At 39.1% G+C, this 20,867-nt stretch overlaps 3 protein-coding genes and 1 pseudogene across 3 annotated transcripts; 2 read left to right on the top strand and 2 right to left on the bottom strand.

Annotated features, from left to right (window-relative positions):
• Nucleotides 1-1,174: 1,174 nt before the first annotated feature.
• Nucleotides 1,175-5,323, top strand: LOC103948209 (lysine-specific demethylase JMJ25). The gene is given in 13 exon segments (XM_009359207.3): nt 1,175-1,219; nt 1,221-1,613; nt 1,704-1,822; nt 1,910-2,009; nt 2,099-2,231; nt 2,304-2,367; nt 2,452-3,145; nt 3,531-3,860; nt 3,998-4,387; nt 4,478-4,550; nt 4,626-4,711; nt 4,800-4,919; nt 5,021-5,323. Coding segments are annotated over 13 exon segments (2,676 nt in total). The 3' UTR covers nt 5,150-5,323.
• A 4,114-nt stretch (nt 5,324-9,437) lies between these two features.
• Nucleotides 9,438-15,717, top strand: LOC103948205 (leucine--tRNA ligase, chloroplastic/mitochondrial). The gene is made up of 20 exons (XM_009359203.3): nt 9,438-9,850; nt 10,224-10,368; nt 10,470-10,526; nt 10,913-11,032; nt 11,117-11,221; nt 11,343-11,566; nt 11,683-11,749; nt 11,831-11,985; nt 12,187-12,451; nt 12,564-12,758; nt 12,945-13,024; nt 13,134-13,196; nt 13,337-13,418; nt 13,618-13,695; nt 13,778-13,876; nt 14,024-14,196; nt 14,371-14,548; nt 14,728-14,805; nt 14,901-15,032; nt 15,134-15,717. The coding sequence occupies exons 1-20, from the start codon at nt 9,453-9,455 to the stop codon at nt 15,374-15,376; spliced, it is 2,937 nt and encodes a 978-aa protein (XP_009357478.2). The 5' UTR covers nt 9,438-9,452; the 3' UTR covers nt 15,377-15,717.
• A 314-nt stretch (nt 15,718-16,031) lies between these two features.
• Nucleotides 16,032-18,475, bottom strand: LOC103948206 (pentatricopeptide repeat-containing protein At4g04370). The gene has a single exon (XM_018647719.2). It carries the CDS (start codon nt 18,358-18,360, stop codon nt 16,123-16,125), a length of 2,238 nt encoding a protein of 745 aa, XP_018503235.2. The 5' UTR covers nt 18,361-18,475; the 3' UTR covers nt 16,032-16,122.
• A 224-nt stretch (nt 18,476-18,699) lies between these two features.
• Nucleotides 18,700-20,828, bottom strand: LOC103948207 (annotated as a pseudogene).
• Nucleotides 20,829-20,867: the final 39 nt, after the last annotated feature.

Raw genomic sequence — 20,867 nt, 5'->3', positions numbered from 1 at the left:
ACAAGTTTCCGGCCACATAAAAATCTATCCAATAGAACACATCACCATTACGGAAAGTGGGCCAGAAGATATGTACTAATTAAGGCCCAAACCACGCACACAGAGGCGAATTAGACACTGTTGGCCGAACGACTTTCCAAATCCAAAGGGACATATTCTGCTGGCTAGTCGTCCTCAGAAAAAACGCTCCGTATATATACCCTTCGTCCAAATTAACCAGCTTCCGCACCTCCCTCCGACTCTCCCTCCCTCCATCTCTCTCTTCTCACTTTTCGTTTCTCTGATCCCATCGCTCGCATTCCCGATTCCTTTCGCCCCCAAGATTCCCAGAAACCGTTTCGAACCCAGAATTCAGAAAATTCGATAGCTTCAAGAAATCAATCAACATGCAAGTGCAACTACGCCTCTGAAAGGCCAAATTCCCAGCTGGTTATTCGGCTCTCTGGAGTTTTCAATCATTTTTAGGTCAGTCCCATTTGAATTCTCTCGTTTTTATCTGCCATTTTATTCGAATTCTTGTTCTTTTTTGAAAATTCGGTTCTGTTTTATGAATTTTGGCGCTTAAAGTAGAAAAAAAAGGAAAAAAAATTGCATGTTTGGGTGGGACTGGATTATATGGTTGTATGGGAATGGGATTGGATTAAGGGTTTTATGGGATTGGATTGGATTAAGGGGTTTGTGCTTGAAACCGGATTCTGGGTCGGTTGACTGAAGTCAACAGAGCTGCATTGACTCAGAACAGTTTTGGAATGTCAAAACAAATTGCAATTTAATTCAAATACATTGTTGTATTCTTGGTATTAAATATCAATCTGTTTGTTTTCATGGAAAATAAAAATTTTCCAGGAATGATCACAGTCAACAGTGGCGTTTGTTCTGCACTGACTCAGAACAAATTGGAATTGTATTCAAATACAGTTTGCAAGGATGGTTGGAATTTAAATTCAATCTGCTTGTTTTCGCCAAAGAAAATTTCCAGGGAGGATCACTGTTGTATGATGTGTGCAATTGGCATTGTTTGTCCATAAAAACAATTCAATTTTTATGATGCACATATTGTTTTTTCATCCTAAGAGAAAACAAATGGATTATGTGAACCTGTAACATTGTTGGTTTTGAATGCTGTTACGATACTAGTGTCCGATGATTCTGTCCTGTTCTATAGGAATTAAGAATGGAAGTTTTGATAGTAGAACAAGGGCGGCTGGAGCGGTATAACTGATAAAGATATTAGGGTGCCTAAGAGAAGACGTTCCAATTTCCTGCATCATGGAAAGGGAGGCGACAAATCAGAAGAGGATGAAAAGCACAAGGACTTCTCATCATTGACTGGAACAGAGGCTAAAAAGAGGCGGCTTACTCCAGAGAATGGAAAAAGGATTTCGAAAAAGCGACGCTCCTCCTCAAAAGTGGTAGAAAGTTCTGAAGATGAGTTTGATGGGGAAATTCTGTTTCTTGTTAAGGCACAAGCGCGCAAAAGGGGAGGAGTTGACTGTGAAGTGATAGGAAGAAGTTCCTTAAAGGATGGAACAGTAAGATATGAGTCAAGGAATGGAGCTTGCAATACCTCGTCTTCTTCACCACCAACTTCTCCTGGATCAAGAGATATGAAGGTATTATTCATCTCCCATACAGTTGCCTCGTAATTTTATCTAAGTAAATAAGGGTAGTCTGACTGAAAGTTTTCTGTTTCTTTCTTAAAGCAGGATAATGAAGAAGTTAATTTAAAGTGTCATCAGTGTATGAAAGAGGAGAAGAAGACTATTCTTTCCTGCTCCAAATGTAAAAAGAACTCCTATTGCATCTGCTGTATCAAGCAATGGTATATTTTTAATACAGATGCGGTTTCTTTTTGAATTTGAAACTTGTATTTTTATTTTATCATGATTTACTTCTGTTGTTCATTTAGGTATCCTCACATGAAACTAAAGGAAGTCAAGGAACTTTGCCCATTTTGCCGCAAGAATTGCAACTGTAATGCATGCCTGCACTCAACTGGTGTGATTAAGGTTTGTTTCCCTATTATTACTTTCTAAGTATTGCTCCCTCTAAAGAAAATTATACTAATATGGGATCCTTTCTTTTTTGGGAACTGCAGATACCAGAGACGGATTTAGATGACCGCAAAAAGGCTCAGCATCTGGAGCATTTACTTTCCAACTTGCTTCCATTTCTAAAGAAAATTTCCCAAGAACAAAATCAGGAGATAGAGATTGAAGCTAATCTTCGAGGTACAATATTATTGGCTTTGGCTTCAGTTTGTTTTGAACTTTACGACACTTCTAACAGCAACTGTCCTTCAGGGCTTTCACCTTCTGCAGTTGAAATACCGCAGACTCTCTGTTTTAATGATGAGCGTGTCTATTGGTAAGCATCTCTACTTTACTACAAGGGAATATTATGTGATTTGTTTTGTCACTGTCTAAATATTACTTTATATGCTTGCAAAAGCAACCACTGTGCAACTTCAATAATTGATCTACACCGAAGCTGCTCAAAATGTTCGTATGAACTTTGTCTAAATTGCTGCCAAGAAATTCGCCAGGGATGTCTTTTTGACCGTGGAGACATGAAATTTCAATATAGGAGTAGGGGTTATGATTACATCCATGGTGGAGACCCGGCACCTGACTGTTGTCCCTTGAAAGAGTCAGAGGACCATATTAAGCCTTTGACTGAGTGGAAGGCAAACAGTGATGCTACTGTTAGTTGTGCTCCGAAAGAAATGGGTGGCTGTGGTGACTGCGTGTTGGATCTCAAGCGCATCCTTCCGGCCGACTGTATCTCAAATTTAGTAGTGAAAGCAAAATATTTATTAGAGACTTTCCAAAAAGAGCGTTCTACATTCAAGCATAATTGTGAAACAAGAAGAGATATGTTACGAAAAGCAGCTTCCAGAGAAGGTTCTTGTGACAACTTCTTGTTTTGCCCTGATTCAAAGGACACTCTGAAAGAAGAAGAGCTTTTGCACTTTAAAGAACATTGGGTGAATGGTGAACCAGTTATTGTTAAAAATGTGCTCGAACAGGCAAATGGTCTGAGCTGGGAACCAATGGTAATGTGGCGTGCTTTAAGTGAAAATATGGATGCAACTAGTACACAATATTCAGAAGTAAAGACCATCGATTGCCTGGCTGGTTGTGAGGTGTGGTTCTTTTAGCAGCTGTTACTCTATTTGCTCTTTTAACTTCTGGCAAATGAAAATTTTTCTTTAATGCATTCATTTGATCAGATCTATAAATATCGATTCAAATCCCCTTGTTTGGTGTGCTTGACAATCTAATGTCTTATGTCGTTCAATATTTTTTCCTATACTTCTGCAATTATTAATTTGGCACAACAATGTTCCTGCCTGGAACTATGGCTGCACATTAGGTCAAAGCTTTAGTAGTATAGCACCAATTTTATTTAAAGGTCCTCTCTCTCCCCTCTCATGCATACTTTTTTCTGAAGTTTTTCATTCCTCTTTTCACTTTGTTTTTTTTTTCTCCCATATTGCACATTCAATGCTGTTTTGTGAACTTCTGCAGGTGGAAATCAACACTCGTCAGTTTTTTCAAGGATACACCGAAGGGAGAATGTACAAAAACTTGTGGCCAGAGATGCTTAAGCTGAAGGATTGGCCCCCTTCTGATAAGTTTGAGGATCTTTTACCGCGTCATTGTGATGAATTTATCAGTGCCTTGCCATTTCTAGAGTACACAGATCCTAGAGCTGGTTTCCTTAACCTTGCTGTTAAGTTGCCGCCAGGTGTCTTGAAACCAGACATGGGCCCAAAAACATATATTGCTTATGGTTTTATGGAAGAGCTTGGAAGAGGAGACTCCGTAACTAAGCTCCATTGTGACATGTCTGATGCGGTATGACTTAAAACTTGGAACCTGCTCAATTTTCACATAATTGATTGAACAAATATTATGCATCCTAATTTTTTATAGCAGGACCTGAAAAACAAGGTTTATGTCGGTATCTTGACATGCTCTTTCAACTTCTGTAGGTGAATATTTTGACACATACCGCTGAAGTGCAGTCAAGTAATGAGCAGCAGTGTGCAATTTCTAGGTTGAAAAAGTTACATAGGGTGCAAGATGAAAGAGAATTTATGGATTGGGAGAATTCTCACAAGGATCGTGCTGGACAGTCTGGTGGACAGACAGAGGACAGAGAAACCCTAGAAAGCAATTGCCCATCTGAAATTAATGGAGAATTGAAAGTTCGGAAAAATGAACTAGATGATTCGTCTTGTTCTTCCTCCAATGAAGCAACCGAGGAAACGGGTGGTGCTTTGTGGGACATCTTCCGCAGGGAGGATGTCCCTAAGTTAGAGGCTTATCTGATGAAGCATTATAAAGAATTTAGGCACACCTATTGCTCACTAGTTGAAAAGGTACTTATACTTTCTTCAGTTTTTCTTTAGCCAAATTGTGCTCCAAGGGCGCTGATGTTTTCTTTTTTTTTTTCGTGTTTCTTGGGTTAGGTCATTCATCCAATTCATGACCAATCTTTTTATTTAACGTTGGAGCACAAGCGGAGGCTGAAGGAGGAATTTGGTATGTAAGAAGTCGAGAATCTGTTGATGTACCTAATACCACTTGGATGTTAACTGACATGTTTTTCCCTTTAAGGTGTCGAACCATGGACTTTTGTACAAAGACTCGGAGAGGCGGTATTTATTCCAGCCGGATGCCCACACCAAGTCAGGAATCTCAAGGTCCTATATCATTAGGTGTCAATACAATTCCTCTTTTCAAATATTTTCACTTGTATAACTCTGAAATAGTTTGTTTTCCAACCTGCAGTCCTGCACGAAAGTAGCAGCAGACTTCGTATCTCCTGAAAATGTCCATGAGTGCCTCCGTTTAACTGAGGAGTTTAGACAGCTTCCGAAGAACCATAGAGCCAGAGAAGACAAACTTGAGGTAAACCACTTTGTTTTACCCTTTAATCGATTTTCCGCCAACTTATTTCGCTTTATTTCCTCTCCTAAAGTTACTTCGGCCCCGTCTCTTTGGCGGAACAGATCAAGAAAATGATACTTTACGCTGTCGATCAAGCTGTTAAAGATTTTGAATCCTTGGCATCGACTCAAGAGTTGGAAGCCTTGGTATCAACTCGAGGTTTGAAGGCCTTGGAATCAACTGAAGTTTGAGCATTACGGAGCTACCCGAACCTGTCAACTTTGTAGTAGAATTTTTGTTATAATAATGCTGATATTGGCTTCTGATAACTGTCTCCTGAGCACCATTTTTGTAAGTAGAAACAATTTTTGGAACGGAGTTCTCTTCGCACTCCAAATAAATTGAAGCCAATGATCCTTTTGTTACGAGCGATATTACTACTCTTTAGTATTTAAAACCAAAATATTTACCTTTGATGAACCCGTGTCATTCCTTCGATATAAAGGTTTCTAATAGATGCTTGAGCTTAGAGACAAAATTACTGGAGCAAGAGTCAGAAAGTAGTGTTAGATATAAGGTTTGTTTGAAAATGCTTATAAAATGACGGAAAATACTTTTTTTTTTTAAATTATTTTTTGTTTCTAAAGCATTTGAAATGGTTTTTAGGATCACTTAATTTTTAAGTTTTTACTAATGATTGGTTTCAAAAATATTTTCACCAAAAACGTTTTCAGTCATTTTAAACCAACATTAGAATGAAATATATTGGAATAAATTAAAACCAACATTAGAATGAAATATAGCTAAACTAAGAAGAAAACAAAATTCTGTTAGTGTTTCATTAGAAACTACAACTCTTTATTTATAACCATTAAATTGAATAAATAAAAAGAAGTCAATCACCAGTGCTAAACAAAATGTAAAAAGCTAAAAAAAATTGTGTAAAATCACTTCCCTTTGATCAAAATCACGAGAAAGGCTTGGGTCATGAGGTCGAATTCTGTCACTCGTCTGAGCTTTCCGAAAAACCAAAACTCCTTGTAAAAGTTCAGTTGGTCCCGCTCCACCTCAAAAGAAGCGGTTCTCACTCTTTTGTGATAGTGGGACGAGTGATGCAGTCCAACCCTGGGCCTTCTCCAAAATCACTCTTGAATGTAAGCAACATCTAAGTTAATGAAAATTTTAAATGCATACTAAGTAAACCATTTTACATGTTATGAATGACGGCACTTGAGTGTCATAGTGTTTTCATGCAGATACCTTACTGACATATTATTGGCAAGTGAAAATATGTTAAGCTTATCAGTTTCAAAATATTGCATCTAGAAAATGCAAAAGCACGAATTAGACTAAATCTGTGACATATTGATCCAGATCATGAATCAACTAGTAGTTCATCAACACGAGGTCCCAATTCATTGGGCGACTGCAAAATCACCAAATGAATTGCCGATCACTAACGGTATTGGGCAATGTTCACATGCACTTTATACTTAAGGCGACTTACCTGCAAAGTAAAGTTACAACTCAAAACATTATATAACTTTACATAATTGATTCGGAATTCCACTACAGTAACGAGCTTCTAGTGTCTGCATGGGAGACCATGTGACCCATACGACTACCCACACAATACAAGGACACCTTTTATTGCGGTAATATTGGGCCACTTTTTATAAGAGAGGATTGCATACGGATGACCGTATGTAAGAATCCTCAGCATAATACCATCATGATGCTTGTGTCTAGAGCCGATGAATCCAGAGGTCTGGACCACTCGTTTTATTGTTTTAAATTCTACAGTATCCATTATTCCATTTCATTGGTCCACCTCACACAAGTCAAGGGTCTAGATCTCTAGCTCCGCTTGCTATGGACTTCGAGATTCAGAGGCGATCTCGATACATATTTACACTACGGTGGCAGATTGGAGCAAAGCCACACAAGTAATCAGCCATAATATATTTGTATTTAATTCATCATCCATAAAAGTAAAAAAAAAAAAATACAACTAAACTGTATACTAATTGGTTTATCACACTTTTAATGGTGTAATAAAATATTATTGACTAATAGAGTGAATAATAGTATGTAGTGAAATACTGAAAAAAACTAAAACAAACCCTAAAATACTAGGTTGGAAGAGGATAGAAATTCAAGATTTAATCTACTTCTAGAACAAAAAAAAAAAAAAAAAAAAACAAAATAACAAATCATAAAGCAAAAGAAAACTATGAATAAAGATTAAAAAGATTGTGTATTTGCTTCCTTCCTTACCCATAATTACTTGCGATCCATGATCAAGTAGAAACCATAAAACCATCTTTCTAGGCTTTTGAAGATCTCATGCGCTCCATTACAAAGTGATCATGTTTCAAGCCAGTCCTTGGGCAAACTCTTTTCTTCACCATCTACCGCAAATCAATCGGATCTCAAAATTAATTGCATAACTAAAATTATCTTCCATGAAAACACCAATTATTGAAACCGATTCATATAACTATGAATAAATGATATTATAAAGATTCGACATAAAAACGGAGTGTCGACTACCAACTATCTGAAGTCTTCCCCTTCTCCTCCTCGACAACGTAAAATAAACTTATACAAGCATAATTTATGAATAATCTAAAAATACAAATTCTTGAAGCCTTGAAATCCCTATAGTCCAGATCTTCCAAGAGAAAACTCTCTTCAAAGAATGACCAAAAGAAAAGTTTGGTTAGAAGTTCTTTTTATAGTGAGATTTGGGTGGCATTAGGGTTTCTTAACTCTAATAAAATAACCAAATTGCCCTTGCCTTAGAATTTAGTATAGGAAGTTGCATGAATCATGGCTATTTATTAGGATTGATCGTTACGTATCAAATTCAGGATTCAAAAAGTCCATGCAATTCTTAAAATTCTAGTAAAACCTTGACTTCTCAATTTTTTTTTTTACTTTTTAACCGTTCGATTTTATTTTTATTTTTTTAAAACAAAAATCTAATAGTTAAAACACATAAAATCTTTCATATTTGAAGACACCACAAAAAGTCTCGAGTTTATATTACATGATACGAATGGACCGAAAGATATGTATATATTTCCTCCTTCCGAAAGAGTCTTATAAACACTTAAATAAGAATTCAATCATCAACAACCACGTTATATGATTTACACAATTTAGTTTAAATAGAGGATGATGCTAGAGAGATCAAATTTTTAGAAGATCTTTCGTGGACTGCATGACGGTTAATAGTTAGTCTATTTTTTTAATGATTTAAAGAATGAGTCCAACCATCAATCATTATATCATGTGTTTTACAAAATATGATTTAAAATTGATCTTTCTAACATTACCTAGTAAGTCGACAAAAAAAAAAAAAAAAAAAAAAAAACATTTCCTAATAAGTAATAATTTTGTAATTTCAGTAGAAGAGCCTTAATTTAAAGATTGTCGAAGTCAGCGACGTAAGCCGTTTGGCTAGTCCAAAAGTAATTTCAATCAAGGGAGTGAATATATATGTTCTTGCTGTGTGCATGCATGCATGCATACATTTTCCAGCAAAACGAGTTCAAACTCTCGAAGCCATCTGAGAAGAAAGAGCTCATTTCACTTGAGCCTTCTTTTGGGTTTGAGCTGCTCGTGCTCGATCACTGTTTCTCCGGCGAGGGTCTCGCCGAAGAAACAGATCCAATTGCGACAGTTGGATTCGTCGACCTGATTCTTAACACTGGTAATGCGATTGAGGAGTCAGTAGTATAATTTCAGGAACATGGATATTGGAGTGAAGGGGTTGTGGAGAAATGAGAATCATGGATATTGGGATTGTAGAATAAAAGAAAATTTAATTGGGGGAGGGGGCACACACTCATCTATCGAATGAGCGATTTTTAAGTGTGTCGAAATACGGTCTAGTACACTAAATGTAATAATACAATTAGTTAGAATTTTTTTTTTTAAGTTTCCAACAAATTTTATCATTACACTTGATATACCTGGCCGTGTTCTCAGCACACTGAAAAATTTATCTCATCTAAGAGAATTGCTACTTAACAAAAATAAGAAAAGAAAGGAACCGAAGTTGGGAAAAGGATCGTCAACTAAATCCCCTTGTTAATCTGATTTCTAATCTTTAAATATTTGAATATGAACTTTAGGAGAGAACTTACACTTTTCGCATGCTATACGTGTAAGTAAACGTAAGAGAAAATCAATTAATTCTCACATTTTAGTAAACACAAGTAACTCAATAACTCAAGTGATTTTAAGAATAATGCTACACTTATCACATATTTGTATTACCATTTGTATCATCTCTTTAATATAGGTAGGGTCCACCAACGCAAGTAACTCTTATCTCTATTAGAGCGATAACATAATAGAGATGGGAGCCACACGTAGAAACCCAACTGGGCCCAAACTTGGGCTAACTTTAAGCCCAAAACCCCAGACCCAACAAACCAAAACGAGCGCCAAACAACGGTCTCACACTCACAGCACGTTATCTCATCCACTCTTTTCAGCCACTCTCATTCTTCTTCTTCCTCTTCTTCTTCAGCTCGATGCGAAATGAGTTCTTCTCCTCACGCGCTACTCCATCTCCAACCCCGCCCTCCTCCGCCGCCCCCCTTATGCTTCGGCTCGATTCCGTTTCCTTCGCAATCAATCACCCAATTCAAGAAATTCAGAAAAAGCAACTTTTCTCTGAAGTTGTACAATAACAGCTCCAAAAGCGGCGTTTTCGGTAGAACTAGCGGCGTAATCAGAAGCTCGGTGGCCGAGGAATCGAATGGTGCGGCGGAGCAGAAGCCGAAGCAGCAAGCCGTGGTGAAGAGGCCCTACCCTTTCCACGAAATCGAGCTCAAATGGCAGTGTTATTGGGAGGAAAATCGGACGTTTCGAACCCCCGATGAAATTGATACCTCCAAGCCCAAATACTATGTTCTTGACATGTTCCCGTATCCCAGGTCTCTCTAACTTTCATAAAAATCTGTTCTTTTTTGTTATGTATTTATTTTTAAATTTCAATTGCGAGTGATTGTGAATGTAGAAAATATGAAGACCCAATTTTAGTAACATGATTTTGTGCTGTTTGATTCATGAAAGTTTAAATTTTTGCAGTTAAAAAGTGATTGTTTGAGCAATTGGGTTAATGAAAAACTTAAACTTTCAGAATTCATACGCCTTCTGGAAATTGCAGTAATTTGGAAGTTTGGATTAATATGCTTTTTCCTGTATGTAGGATTGGATAATTTTTTATAACTGTAAAATTTTCAGGTTGTTCGGTTTATGTTAACTAATATCTAAAACTGGTATGCTCATTTGGATGGTTTATTGCAGCGGAGCTGGGTTACATGTTGGCCATCCACTTGGATATACTGCTACGGACATTCTTGCTAGGCTCAAACGCATGCAGGGTTACAATGTGTTACACCCAATGGGATGGGATGCATTTGGATTGCCAGCGGAGCAATATGCAATAGAGGTTCGCTTTTCAGCGCTTTTGTATGGCTTGTAACTATTTGAATATTGCGGCGGGTTTGAAGGATTAGTTATTAATTTGGTTGCGTTGTATGTGTCTGACAGACAGGAACCCACCCGAAGATCACAACCTTGAAGAACATTGATCGCTTTCGCTCCCAGGTCATGTAATATTTGTTTTAATTGCTGGATGTGTAACAAGTCAGTAAATGAAGAAACTTGGCAAACTATGACTTGAGATCAACTACAGAATACTGTATACCTGTTTTGGGAATGACAGTCAAGGTCCTTTAGAAGTTAAATTTGAAAATGAATTTATTACTTCAATCTAATGGCTCATAGGCCAGTAAGTCAAGTTATTATTTAGTATTTAGTTGATGATTGAAGGGGTGTTTTGGGACCTATAAATGTTTGCCAATGTTAGGGATGGTAGGCTTGCGTTAAAAGTGAAACCCGCTACCCACGTTTGATAATAGATTGTTGAGCTCTTGGTTTGTTGGATTGCATTATTTGTTCCCTATGTATTGACATTTTGTATTTGCTTTCAGCTTAAATCCTTAGGATTCTCATATGACTGGGATCGTGAAATTTCTACAACAGAACCAGAATATTATAGATGGACCCAATGGATCTTTCTTCAGCTATTACAGCGAGGATTGGCGTATCAGGTATAAATGAGATATTGGCTGTAGGTAATTTCTAACGTTTTCACCATTACACAGATCTGATAATCTCTACTTTGTTACATTCAGGCTGAAGTGCCAGTCAATTGGTGCCCTGCTCTTGGTACTGTCTTGGCAAATGAAGAGGTAATAGATGGTTTGAGTGAGCGTGGGGGTCATCCGGTTATAAGAAAGGTATATACTGGTTTGATGCATTTTCATTTTTCAAACCATCTAAGATAATAAACTTATTGGCTTAATTCCAAGTTCCGGATGGTTCTATAATTTTACAGTGTCATTGTTTATTACCGAGCAGCCAATGAAGCAATGGATGCTCAAGATCACTGCATATGCTGATCGTCTTCTAGACGATTTAGATGACCTTGACTGGCCTGAAAGCATAAAAGAAATGCAAAGAAACTGGATAGGGAGGTCAGAAGGTGCTGAGATGGAATTTCCTATTCTTAGCAGTGATGGACAGGAAAGAGACACAAAGATTACAATCTATACTACCAGGCCTGACACCATATTTGGAGCAACGTAATAATAATCATACACCAAATTCCTATCTTGATAGAAGTTTTACATTTGAGGCACTTGTACAGAAAGCATTTTACATAGTGTCCCTAAATCTATATTTGTGTTTTTGGCTCCAGCTATTTAGTCGTGGCACCCGAGCATCCCTTGTTGTCAACGTTAGTATCAACAGCTCAGAGAGAAACTGTACGTTCAATTGTTTCTTGCCCAGTTTTCTCAAAGGTTTCTTATGATGGGTAATTAGAGGGCCAACAATATTGAGCACAGGTGGAGGAGTACATAGATCTTGCCTCAAGAAAGAGTGACCTTGAGAGGACTGAGCTTCAGAAGGAGAAAACCGGGGTCTTCAGTGGTTGCTACGCTAAAAATCCTGTTAATGGGGAAGCTGTTCCTATATGGGTTGCGGACTATGTCTTGGGGAGGTTTGTTTGGCTTTATGCTCATTTCCTTCATTCATTACAACTGTTCTTCCCATTAGAAAGTTGCAATCTTACTGACGTTTTGACAGCTACCTTTGTATGGTGTGTAAAAGGGAAATTTTATCTGTTGATTGTTTCTCCTCATGCAAATATGTTTCATCAAGTTGCTATATAACTTTTACACGGGACTTTGTTACTTTGCAGTTATGGAACAGGGGCAATTATGGCTGTTCCTGCACATGACACTCGTGATTTTGAGTTTGCATCAAAATTTGACATCCCAATTCGTTGGGTTGTGATGCCGGATGATAAAAATATCAGTGGTTCCAAAAAGGCCTATTCAGGTGAAGGTACTGTTATAAATTCTTCTAATTCAACAGTGGGGCTGGACATTAATGACTTATCTAGCAAAGAAGCTGCTTCCAAAGTCATTGACTGGGCTGAGAAAACTGCACATGGGAAGAAGAAGGTGAGTTTTCAGAGCACGGAAGCTTATGTAATTAGACATTTGGAGTATGCCTACTTGCTCTATGCATATGATATATGATTTGTTCTTTTTGCTCAAACTTGTCTTTCTTCAGGTGAACTTTAAGTTAAGGGATTGGCTTTTTGCTCGGCAACGTTATTGGGGTGAACCTATTCCAGTAGTTTTTTTGGATGATACTGGTGAGACTGTTCCCATACTTGAAACTGAACTGCCCCTTACCCTACCAGAACTGGATGATTTTTCTCCCACTGGGACAGGAGAACCACCACTATCAAAAGCAGTTTCTTGGGTACAGTTTCCCTCTTTTCTTCTGTCTATGTCTTGCTACTGTTTAGTCTGTTTATGGATGTGTTCATGCGGTTCAAGATTTGTAGTTTTGATAGTCTTTGGTGAAATGCAAAACATTTTCTTGCCAGTGTTCCAGATGATTTTGCTGCCATCTATACTTATATATGTATACTTTGTAACTTTTCAGGTTAAAACTAAGGACCCTTTATCTGGAAAACCAGCTAGACGAGAGACAAGCACGATGCCTCAATGGGCTGGTTCTTGCTGGTAAGCTAATTAACTTCAATAGTTGAATTGTGTTAGTTAATGCAAATATGAAATGTTGAAATTCATTTTAGGTTTTGAGATGTTATATTTTTTTTTTTACCGTGTCCAGGTACTATTTGAGATTTATGGACCCAAAAAATTCAGAAGAATTGGTGGAAAAGAAGAAAGAAAGGTAAGTGAAATATTTCTCTGGGAATTCTTCATATAAAATTCTACTTTCTTTTCAAATAAAAATTGAAAAAGGTAATGATTAAATTTATGTGAATTCCTCCTTTTTCTTTTTGTCTTTTTTAATATCCTCTTGATCTGCAGGTACTGGAACCAAGTTGATGTGTATGTTGGGGGTGCAGAACATGCTGTTCTTCATTTACTTTATTCAAGGTTCTGGCACAAGGTGTGTAACTTAAATCTGTCTTGTTCTTCATTTTGGAACATACATGTGCATAAGATTGACCAATATGAAATTGCATGACTTTGTACAATAGTTGTATCTATAATTACAGCTGTTGTGGTCATTAATCCTTGATACTGTTGTGTTCAAGTCTTGTGTCATATGTCGTATGAATTGTTAATGCCGCATAATATTATTTCAGGTTCTCTATGACATTGGCGCTGTATCCACCAAAGAACCGTTCAAGTGTGTCATAAACCAGGGCATTATTCTTGGCGAAGTACAGTTGTTTTTGCTCTTTGAAGTAATTGGAAAAGTAATTTTTTTTTTCCAATACATGTTTCTAATGCTTTGCTTTGCAGGTTCAATATATCGCTTACAAGGACTCTGATGGGAATTTTATCTCTGCCGACTCTGGGACAGCAGTGGAACATCAGCAAGAAATAATACCAGAGGAAAAGGTACTCTTCTTGGATGCCTCAGTATAGTTTGATCCTGTACACTGTCTGTTTTGAAAGGTCCCAAGGGAAGAGTAAGAACCATTTGTTTGGCATTTCATATTCCTCTTTCTCATTTTATTATCTCTGACAATATTTTTACTTCTGTAGGTCATGAAATCGGGGGATTCTTTTGTACTGAAAGACAATCCTGACATTTGTCTGATTGCACGCTCTCATAAAATGAGTAAAAGCAGGGGAAATGTAGTCAATCCCGATGATGTTGTCTCTGAGTACGGGGCGGATTCACTTCGCTTATATGAAATGTTCATGGGGCCACTTAGGTAATTTTCTTTTCATTGAATTTTTATCTTATTAGGTACTTGGTTTGGCCTATGTTTTCGCTTATGTGCCTAGGAAATTACGAATGTCTATGCCTATCTCAAGTATAAGATAATATCGATAAAGATAAACTTTGCTCTTGATTAATCTTTCTTGTCACTGAATCTTGCTTCTAGAGATTCAAAGACCTGGAATACGAGTGGAATTGAAGGTGTCCATCGATTTTTGGGAAGAACATGGAGGCTAGTCGTTGGTTCACCATTGTCTGATGGTACATTCAAGGATGGGACAGTAGTGACTGATGGGGAACCTACGTTGGAGCAACTTCGTTCTCTTCATAAATGCATTGCAAAGGTCAGATCTTAATTTCTGGACTCGATCTTCTATTTCTTTTTATATCATATTCAAATTTCTACTTGGTCATTTACTATGAGTTGTTCTCTTAGAAGGTAAATCATGAAAATTACGATAGAATGGCATGTAAAAAAATCCGAAGTATGCACCTTTTAACCAATAAATTTTCCTAATTGCAGGTAACCGAAGAAATAGAAGCAACAAGGTTCAACACTGGAATATCTGCGATGATGGAATTCCTTAATGCGGCTTATAAGGTCCTTGAATCGATTTAAAACATACATGTACCATCTTTTTGTGATGGTTAAACATGACAGATTACTGACTTTAACTGTTTCATATCCCTTTTCAGTGGCAAAACCATCCAAGATTGGTTATTGAAGCATTTGTTTTGTTGCTCTCACCGTATGCTCCTCATATGGCCGAGGAGCTTTGGTTTCGCTTGGGACACTCCAAATCTCTGGCATATGAGCCTTTTCCGAAGGTGAGATTACAATATCATGTAGGATGTAAAACCACGCAGAGAATGTCGAATGAGATATGCAGATCACTTGTTGATTTCTTCCTATGTTCTAACAAATGCAGGCGGATCCTTCTTACTTGAAGGAATCTACTATTGTCCTCCCAGTTCAGATCAATGGCAAGACCAGGGGTACGATCCAGGTTGAAGAGACCTGTTCGGAGGAGGATGCTTTCCAACTAGCAACACAAGATGAAAAAGTCTGCAAATATCTGGATGGAAAGTCGATTAAAAAGAGAATTTTTGTCCCTGGCAAGATTCTGAATGTCATCCTGGACCGTGAAAACGTCAAGGCAGCTGCCCGATAATCCCTTCAGTCCCATGCCGGCATTGGTGATTGAGTCAGACAACTGCATGAAGAAACAGCTCCCAAGTTATCTGCTTTGCAATTGATTGCATGTACCTCCCCGTTTCGGAGGCCTTGAAATCTAGGATTCGGTCTAGGACTTTTGGGAAGAAGGAAAGCACAGCTAATCTTGCACAATCCATAATGTATTCTATTTGCAGTGCGGACCCTGGCTTGTCCGCACAGGATAGGACCCCACGTTTGAGGGGCCCTAAAATAAACGAAATTTATGTAAATAGGTGGAGTCATTAATTTTTCTCTATTTATATAAATAATAAAAAAGAATAACAATTCATAAAAGAATTAAGATTTTCTTCCTCTTTTCCGCTCTCCGCTTTTCTCTTTTGACATACACTATGAAAACCTCCTCTTCCATTTTTCTGCTCTCCTCTCTCTCTCCGAAACTCCGCTAGATAACTCCAAAATTCAGACGCACAAACAGAGTCCAGCGTGTAATGCTGGGAAACTAAATTTGTAGACAAAATTTTGTAACTAAATAATTGACATGGAAGTTGTTGATGATTGAATTATTACTTAAGCGTTGATAAACGTGCTCATTCCTATGGGGTGACACATTACTTAGTGAATGCAGTCCGACTTGAAATAGGAATTGGATATCTCCGAGTGTATCAGTTTAAAAGTAGAATGTCATGCATTTATATTGGTGATCCGTAAAGAATGTAGTTAACAAGTTCAGAAATTTATCATTCAACTCTCGTTGTTAGTGCTCGGTTTCTTCATTCCCTCGCTTAACATTTTCAACATCGACGCGATATCATCAAACTGAGGATTTGTATTGTGATCTGTGTAGAATGTAGTGATCGTCCCGTGCAACTCAATACAACTCCAGCCTGGGAGTTTCTTCAAGCCAAGATACCTCATTTGGCTCCATGCCTCGCCCACGCCATCCCATCTGTTCATCGAAGCATAGCTATGTGCCAATTGCACGTAGTTTCCAGCATCCCCAGGTCGCAACATCAGAATTTCTCCGGCAATAATGTTCCCCAGTTCCTCATTACCCTTCGTTCGACAAGCGTCAAGAAGTATGCCCAAGACATCGACTGCCGGTTCTTGAAAAACCCTCTTGTAGAAGTCATATGCCTCTTCTACCCGTCCAGCTCGACTGAGAAGATCAACAATGCAAGCGCGGTGTTCAAGGCTCGGGGCAATGCCAAAGTCTGCAATCATTGACTGGTATATGCTTAAGCCTGTGTCAACAAGCCCATTGTGACTACAAGCAGAAAGAATTGACAGGAAGATGACATGGTTTGGTTTAATTCCAGTGAGCAGAAACTCTGAATACATCCTCAACGCGGTCTTTGCTTTTCCATGGCAACCATAACCGGAAATAATTGTGCTCCATGAGACCAAATCCGGGCCTGACATCTCAACGAAGCATCTGTGAGCTCTATCTAAGTCACCGCATTTTGAGTACATGTCAACCAGAGCTGTGTCTATCAAAATGCATGGTCTAAGGCAACTTCTAATGGTAAAGTTGTGGATCCACTTTCCTTGATGGAGTGCCCCAATGGAAGCACAAGCTTGGAGAAGGGAGACCACAGTTAAAGAATCGGGCTTCTGAAGGGTTGCCCTCATCTCGGAGAAGAGAAGCAGAGCCTCGCGTAAATGGCCGTTTTGAGCATATCCAGCAATCATGGCATTCCAAGAAACCAAATCTCTTTTGCCCATTCTTTCGAAAACAGCACGACTCTGCTCCAAACGCGCACACTTTGCATACATTGTTACAAGGGAGTTCTGGGCAGGGATATCTAGCCTCATTCCTTGCCTCAGCACATAACCATGAACCGAGGTTCCCATATCAAAAGAACCCAGTTGCGCACAAGCTGCAAGAGCACTAGCTACAGTCGCACTAGATGGCACTGTTCTTGATTCTAACATTTGAGAGAAAACAATTAGTGCGCTGTCCGCAGAATCATTTTGCACAAGCCCTGACATCATGGCCGTCCACAGAACCACATCCTTATTCCTCGTCCCTTCGAAGATATGAAATGCAGTGTCGATGTTCCTGCATTTCAAGTACATAACTATGAGCGCTGTTTCGACATGGGAATCCAATTCATATCCAGTTCTTAAAATCTGTCCGTGCACTGACTTTCCCAATTTCAAACTACTCTGCATGGCAGCCACGGACACAGCAGATGCATACGTCTGTTTATCAGGCTCCATTCCTTCAACCCTCATCGTATACAAAAGCCGGAATACTTCTCTGATATTTCCAGCCTGGGAATAGCTTGAAATCAAGGAATTCCATGAAACTATGTCTCTTGCATTCATACACTCAAACAAGTTTCGAGCATCTTCAACTCTTCCACATTTACCATACACATTCAACATTGAATTCACCAAAGTAATGTCAGACTCAAAACCATATAATACTGCACAACCATGCAAACACTGCAAATAAGGCAGCTCCGAAACTCCGGAGGTCAAGCTTAACAGAGTAACCGAACTGGGCTGAACTCCTTCGCGCCGCATCTCCCTAAACATCTCAAACGCAACTCCAACATTTCCGGCACGCGAATAACATCCAATAATGGAAGTCCAAGGAACAACATTTCTCTGGGGCATTACGTCGAAAACCTTGCGGGCATTTTGGGCGCGTCCAAATTTGGCGTAAAAGTTGACCAGAGAAGAAGCAATGTAGGCATCCAAAGAGAACCCATTAACGACGATGCATTGGTGGAGCGAGAGGCCACACAGAAACAGGTTTAAGGAGGTGCAAGCTTTGAGAAGATTAGGGAAGGTGTAGGAGTCTGGAGGTGTGTTGGTTTTGAGCATGGAGGAGTACGTGGCAAGGACTTCGTGGTGAGAGCCTTGGGACGAGAGGCGGTTGATGACGGCGTTGAAAGTTTTGGTGGTGGCAGTCGCGGTGGCTTGCGGTGGTGGTATTAGGGGGTTTAAGAAAGAGCTGCTCAGCTTGTTCATAACTCATGCTAGTGATTACTGAGGAGTTAAAAGAGGGTGGGTAGGCAACAAGAAGATTACATAATACGTAACGTAACTGTGTATTAGTACAAACAAACACGACACAAATATAAATAGATCAACGCGAACAGATCCATTGCCATTTTCCACCAAATTCCGAAGGAATTTGATCTGCAGGAAATGAGGATGCAGTTTGCTTGCCGCTTTGGTTAAAATGCGAACGCCTTCTTGCGCTCAAAGTTCCAATCTCCTCTTTCGTAGATTAGAGTAGTTTACAGTACATCGCGTCTTGTAAAAATAAAAAACTATAATGACACTACTAGAGTAGTCACTAGTCGGTACTAAATAGGATTTATTCATTCGATTTCATCTGTTCAAGTTACATGATACGGTTTGATTTGTATATCCAGCCTTCAAATGGCATAGAACTCTTACTACAATCTGCCAAAATCTTGGCACAGAAATACAAGAACATAAATCAAGTTTGCCCAGCTAATTTGATTGTTTCTTTGGATATTCTCTCGCCCCGAATATTGTAGATCCAATTCTCACGTTTGTACTGCCCATTTCAATCTGCAAAACCAAGTTTTTCCATTAGTGAAGAAACTTCACTGGTGAGTGGTGAAAACATGCTAGGATAGCTTAAGATTAGTCCTTACAGCTAGCTCAAAATCTGAAGACATGCCCATTGAAAGCTCACATTGCTCCTCTGGTATATCAAGTTCCTTGCAAACCTCAGTTCTGCAGTTCGCCAACGTCTGACAACAAAAGAAACTTATTCAATGGTCACCGCTAACCCTTTTTTGTCCCAAATGACAATTTGATTTGAGAATTGCCAATAAACCCGAGAAACTGAAACTTTGGAGAAAGATTTACATGTAGTCCGTTGGAGCATCACCTTAAAGTTTTCCGGTGTAGAAGTATAATCAAGCATCCCAATTGTCATTAGACCACAAAACTCAAGGTTTGGACAACCCAAAGTTACATGCTTTGCAAGCTCCACACATCCAGAGGGCTCAACGCCAGATTTTGCTACCATTGTATTATACAGAGATCAGATGTTATGTCAAAACTACAAAGAAAAACAACAAATTGGCTAAAATACAGAAAGCCATGGATTCTTGACAACGGATAACAATGCAAGCATAAACTATCCTCGAGCATGCATTTCCTGCAGTATCTATGAAAAGGGAGGCTCATATTTAGGAACTTACATTCCTCTCCGCTCGTATTCACTTGGAGCAACACCTTCAAAGGCTTTCTCCCAATGCTACCAACCACGTGATTAAGACGATTTGCAATCTGCAAAACATACGAGCTGAAGTTAACTAAAAACCAACGAAGCAGCTTCTGGAACAGCTAAACAGAATTATCCATAAGAAAACACGAGCTTCCCCAATTACAGATAATTAACAATGGCTGCTGCTGCTGCTCTTGAACTGCCCCAATCATTAACACTAGAGCAATATAACATACAGCGCAGAACCCGTAAGGCTGTAAATTCAATTTCCAATGGGAATCCAAATGGGGCACCAAGGATTTAAGCAAGCTTGACAAATTTTTACAAAGAACAACAACACAAAAGGTACAATCTTTACTAGAATTACAAAACTAATACCAAATCCCATTAATTTTTTGAGACCCATCACCCGAAACATAAGAGTAACTCTGCATACAATGTACAGAAAATGGTGTTACTAGAAAAAGTGTCTACCTTCTCATCATCCACACTCTCCACCATTGAAAGGTTTGGTACACCAACTGCACAATTTCCAAAGAAAAAAAAAAAAAAAAAAAAAGCCAGAAATGCTTACTGCTTTTGGAGACCAAATGGGTTACTTAGCAAAGTCTTAAAGTACAATTTGAGAGAGAAAATAGTCATACTTAGAAGGGGTTTTACTTTGTTGCTCTGCAAATTTCCAATGAAATGCCACTCAATGTCCTCCGGAAGCTGTAACAATCACTAAATAGTCAATATCTTTCAATACAGAGAGAGATTGAGAGAGAGAGGCAGGAGTGTACGCCTGTATGGTGTACCTGAGGAGCTTTCTCGACGATTTCTTGGACGTAGTTTTCGCCGAAACAGCGATGGCCGGCGTCGTACACTTGACGGAGCACGGAGACTGGCTTCGTCTTGCTCACCGCCACCACTCGGATCTCCTGGGATTTACGCGCTGATTTTTCGGCTGCCAACTGGACGCGCTGCAGCACCAAGCGGAGCGCCGTCGCTGCGACACCGTCCACTGCGGCAGAGCCAGCCATGGCTGGTTGCTCCCCTCCTCTGGTTTCGTTTTCTCTCTCCGCCTTCTCCAGATTGCTGGGTTGCGAATTGCGATTACACGGCCATTGCATCTGGTGGCGTGGAGCTTAAAGACTCGCGGTTGCCATTGCTGCCCGGAGCGCCGGAAGGTGCGGATTGAAAACGACGCCGTAGGTAGTTTGGACCATCCCATGTTTTCATGAGTTCGGCCCAAGTACACAGGCTAGGTGTGTAGACCCTGGGCTAG

The sequence above is a fragment of a genome, unplaced genomic scaffold (assembly GCF_019419815.1).
Source record: "Pyrus x bretschneideri cultivar Hongxiangsu unplaced genomic scaffold, Pyrus_bretschneideri_v1 Contig33, whole genome shotgun sequence".
NCBI lineage: Eukaryota > Viridiplantae > Streptophyta > Magnoliopsida > Rosales > Rosaceae > Pyrus > Pyrus x bretschneideri.
Note: the sequence above shows the minus strand (reverse complement) of the source record. Positions and strands in the feature narration are given on the sequence as shown.